Below are 3960 nucleotides of genomic sequence, written 5' to 3'. Positions count from 1 at the left end.
GTACGGTTTAAAGATGTTTATATACCTCTATATTAAAGAGAAAAAAATCATCCACAGATGCGTAAGCCACCGGTGTCATAATTTCACTATATGTCACCCTGCATGGCTTTGATGGCAAGGTAGGGGCTTTTAGGGACGAAGCCATCCTATATGTATGGTTACAATATCCGTAGGCGCATGGATGGAAATCTTGAATGGTTTCAGAATGCAGTCCTGTTGAAACGCTGAGTTTGGGTTATGAATCCAAAGGTCCACGGCCTAAGGGGACTCCCCAGGGGGGAGCCCCAAGCAGGGTGTCCCGTGGATTGTCCTCCGCGTCATCTTTCTTTCCCTTCCAGTTCCTAATTTAAGACCAACTTAACTGAAGTGGATCGGTGATGGTGTTTTAAATGCATACCTGCCCTGCCCCCAGATGGTCTGTGGACCAATGCCATGAAAGTGATTAGTTTGCCAGAGAAAGTTCCTGTGTTCCTCATGGCGCCTCATTGGCATAATTCTGACAGGATGGTTGGTTTGCATTTATTATCTAAACTTAGTTATGGACATAGTATGATGCATGCTATGTTTTTATAACATAGCTCATCATATAGGGAATTCAAAGAGGAGTAGTAAAATTGAACTGTGAATCATACCAACGTATGAATATATCAAATGAACCCTAAATCAAAACTTGTATATCTAACAGTTACAGACTATGTATCAGTAAATACTGAATTTAACATGAGATTAAAAGTTGTAACTCTGTTAGCTTTGTTAATTAATGGTAACAGATAGGTTATTAAAAAGTTTTACTGTCACCATGAACAAGCAGAATGCACAGATCTGTAATTACACAGTACCTTCAATAGGTTTGAGTCTTTATCTCGATCTTGGCTTTTCTCCTCTCCAACTCTCTGTTGTTCACCATCATGTTCCTCTCTGTCCTCATGTTCACCTTCATTATCTTCCTGATGGTCCTCCTGTTCATTTTCATCATCTTCCTCTCTGTACCCTTGTTCATTTCCATCATCTTCCTCTCTATCCTCCTGTTCATCTTCATCATTGTCCACTCTGTACTCCTGTTCATTTCCACCATCTTCCTCTCTGTCCTCCTGTTCATCTTCATCATCTTCCTCTCTGTACTCCTGTTCATTTCCATCATCTTCCTCTCTGTCCTCCTGTTCATCTTCATCATCTTCCTCTCTGTACTCCTGTTCATTTCCATCATCTTCTTCTCTGTCCTCCTGTTAATCTTCATCATCTTCCACTCTGTACTCCTGTTCATCTTCATCATCTTCCTCTCTGTACTCCTGTTCATTTCCATCATATTCCTCTCTGTCCTCCTGTTCATTTCCATCATCTTCTTCTCTGTCCTCCTGTTCATCTTCATCATCTTCCTCTCTGTACTCCTGTTCATTTCCATCATCTTCTTCTCTGTCCTCCCGTTCATCTTCATCATCTTCCACTCTGTACTCCTGTTCATTTCCATCATCTTCCTCTCTGTACTCCTGTTCATTTTCATCATCTTCCTCTCTGTACTCCTGTTCATTTTCATCATCTTCCTCTCTGTACTCCTGTTCATTTTCATCATCTTCCTGTTTCTCCTCTTGTTCATCTTCATCATCTTCCTCTTTGTCCTCATGAGCACTTCCGTAATCTTCCTCTTTGTCCTCATGTTCATCTTCCTCTCTGTCCTTATGTTCATCTCCATCAGCACTGTTGCCAGATTGGGCGGGTTCCCGCCCAATTGGGCTCCTTTTGGTCACGTCCGACCGGAAAAAAATCGGGTCTTTAAAATTTGGGCTGGTTTTTGATGCAACAGGCGGGTTTTTATTTTTGACTATAAACAGTATTCTTTATTATTTTCTTAATGAAAACTAACTATAAAATAAATTATATAATGTAGGATGATGTTTAAATTAGGTATGGTTCAGGTTAGCCAATAAGGTTCAGGGGAATCCTGTCCAATCAGACTTCAAGCTTGATTGGCGGGTTGTTGTAGGCTAATTCGTTATATCGTCAAAACTGCATTATCATCATCAGTGATCATCATTCATCATCATCATCATGCCAAAGTGGGGTAAATATAAAAAGTCCTACAGAATGGAATGGTAGAGCGACCAGTCTTTAAAAACATGGATTACACCTGTGGTAGGCGATGATACAAAGGCATTTTGTAAATACTGTCAATCAGAAATCAGAGCACAGTTAAATGATTTGAAAGAGCATGCTAATACAAAAAAACACAAATCGCGCTGTGCACCAAGTATAAAACTTTTACTGTGTCAGTGGGAGCAGCAGGGCAGTGTCCGATCAAAGATGACCAAAAGCGCCGTGAAATTAGAATTGCTGCTTACATTGCTTGTCACAGTTCAATAAATGTGGTGGACATTTGTCAGACATTTTGAAAGATGAGATGGGAACATTCCAAATGCACCGGACAAAGTGTACAGCCATTATCAAATCTGTCCTCGCGCCACACTTCAGAGAAGAACTTGTGGAGGATATTGGGGAGTCTCCATATTCCCTGTATCTCGATGAAAGCACTGACATATCCGTGAACAAACTTCTTTGCATTTGTGTGAAATACCACTCAAAAAAACACAGCAAGTTTGTAAGTACATATCTTGGACTTGTGGAGCTGACAGATGCTGATGCTAAAGCCATATCAGACACTGTTGTCGCTTTTCTATCAAAGAACGGTCTCCAGATTAAAAACATGATGGGCATTTCCACAGATGGTGCCAGCGTAATGGTTGGAAAAAAACACTCGGTTTTAACCCTACTTAAACAAATACAGCCAAACCTGCAGCTTATTCGCTGTGTTTGCCATTCACTTGACATTGTTGCAAATAAAGCAATGCAGCTTCTTCCAAGCAACATAGAATACATGGTTAGAGAAACCTACAACTGGTTCGCACATTCAGCAAAGCGGCAGTATGAGTACAAGAACATATACGAGACTATCAATAACGGGGGCTGCCCCTTGAAATTAATAAATCCAAGCTGTACCCGTTGGCTTGTGATGGCTGACTGCATTAACCGCATTGTGGATCAAAAAGATGCCCTCACACTGCACTTTAACATGGCTTCAAGTACAGAACACTGCTATACTGCTCGGCTTTTAAAGGAAATGTACAATGACAAAACTAAACTCCTTTACATGTACTTTCTTCAGCCTGTTCTGATGGAAATCAAAGCTGTAAATAAATGCTTTCAATTAGAAACAGGAAACTCTCTCGGTGTGTTTAGAGACTTGGAAAGGCTGTACATGACAACTGTGAGACGCATTCTCAAACCGAGCGTCTTGCGTAATCACAAGCAGCTCCGTGAACTTGACCTCACACAGTCTGGAATATTCCTATCCCCTCTGGATGCGGACCTGGGTACCACATTTATGGACAAACTGGAGGGAAGTAGGCTAGCCCCAGACATGAAGGAGAGAATTTCTTCGCGTTGTATGGATTTTCTAAAAGAACTTGTAAAGCAGTACCAATTGCGTTTACCTGCTTCAATGGAAATCCTGAGCAAACTGGAGCTCTTCTGCCCGAAATCTGTTATGTCCTCTATAAATAGGCCTGGAGTAAAGGACTTGCCAGCTGATCTTTTCTCGTGCCCCATTGGTACATTAGAAACGCAGTGGAGGAATGTGGTAACCGCAAACTTCTCTGATAAAGTTTTGGCTCGAAGTCGAAGCGTTTAAAGATGCAGGGGGGCACAAGTGTTTCCAGGAATTGGCACAAGGTGCCATAAGACTTCTTGTTCTGCCTGTTTCCAATGCCCATGTTGAGCGGGTATTTTCCCTCGTCTCGCTTTTAAAAGATGACACTAGGAATCGCATGGGACTACCTTTACTCTCCAGCATCATGGATGTGCGCACTGGCCTGGTCAGAAATTGGTTTACCTCGGCAACATTCAAACCTCCCAGGCAGTTGCTGGAGAGATTTGACTCAACAATCTATTAATCAAACTGGTTGTGAC

At 41.7% G+C, this 3960-nt stretch overlaps 1 protein-coding gene across 1 annotated transcript; it reads right to left on the bottom strand.

Annotated features, from left to right (window-relative positions):
* Nucleotides 1–86: 86 nt before the first annotated feature.
* LOC130438501 (sarcoplasmic reticulum histidine-rich calcium-binding protein-like) lies at nt 87–3600 on the bottom strand. The gene is made up of 4 exons (XM_056770438.1): nt 3486–3600; nt 1248–1819; nt 840–1190; nt 87–146 (listed from the first exon to the last, which is right to left on the bottom strand). Exons 1-4 carry the CDS (start codon nt 3598–3600, stop codon nt 87–89), a joined length of 1098 nt encoding a protein of 365 aa, XP_056626416.1.
* Nucleotides 3601–3960: the final 360 nt, after the last annotated feature.

This window comes from Triplophysa dalaica, chromosome 16, assembly GCF_015846415.1.
Source record: "Triplophysa dalaica isolate WHDGS20190420 chromosome 16, ASM1584641v1, whole genome shotgun sequence".
NCBI lineage: Eukaryota > Metazoa > Chordata > Actinopteri > Cypriniformes > Nemacheilidae > Triplophysa > Triplophysa dalaica.
This window is presented reverse-complemented; position numbering and strand designations above follow the sequence as displayed.

Coding starts and splice junctions, on each gene's coding strand:
- LOC130438501 (XM_056770438.1), bottom strand. CDS start 3,600: ATGGGGCACGAGAAAAGATCAGCTGGCAAGTCCTTTACTCCAGGCCTA. Junction 1,820..3,485: donor CAGGATTTCCATTGAAGCAG/GTAAACGCAATT, acceptor TACTGTTTATAG/TCAAAAATAAAAACCCGCCT. Junction 147..839: donor AAGACTCAAACCTATTGAAG/GTACTGTGTAAT, acceptor CCATACATATAG/GATGGCTTCGTCCCTAAAAG.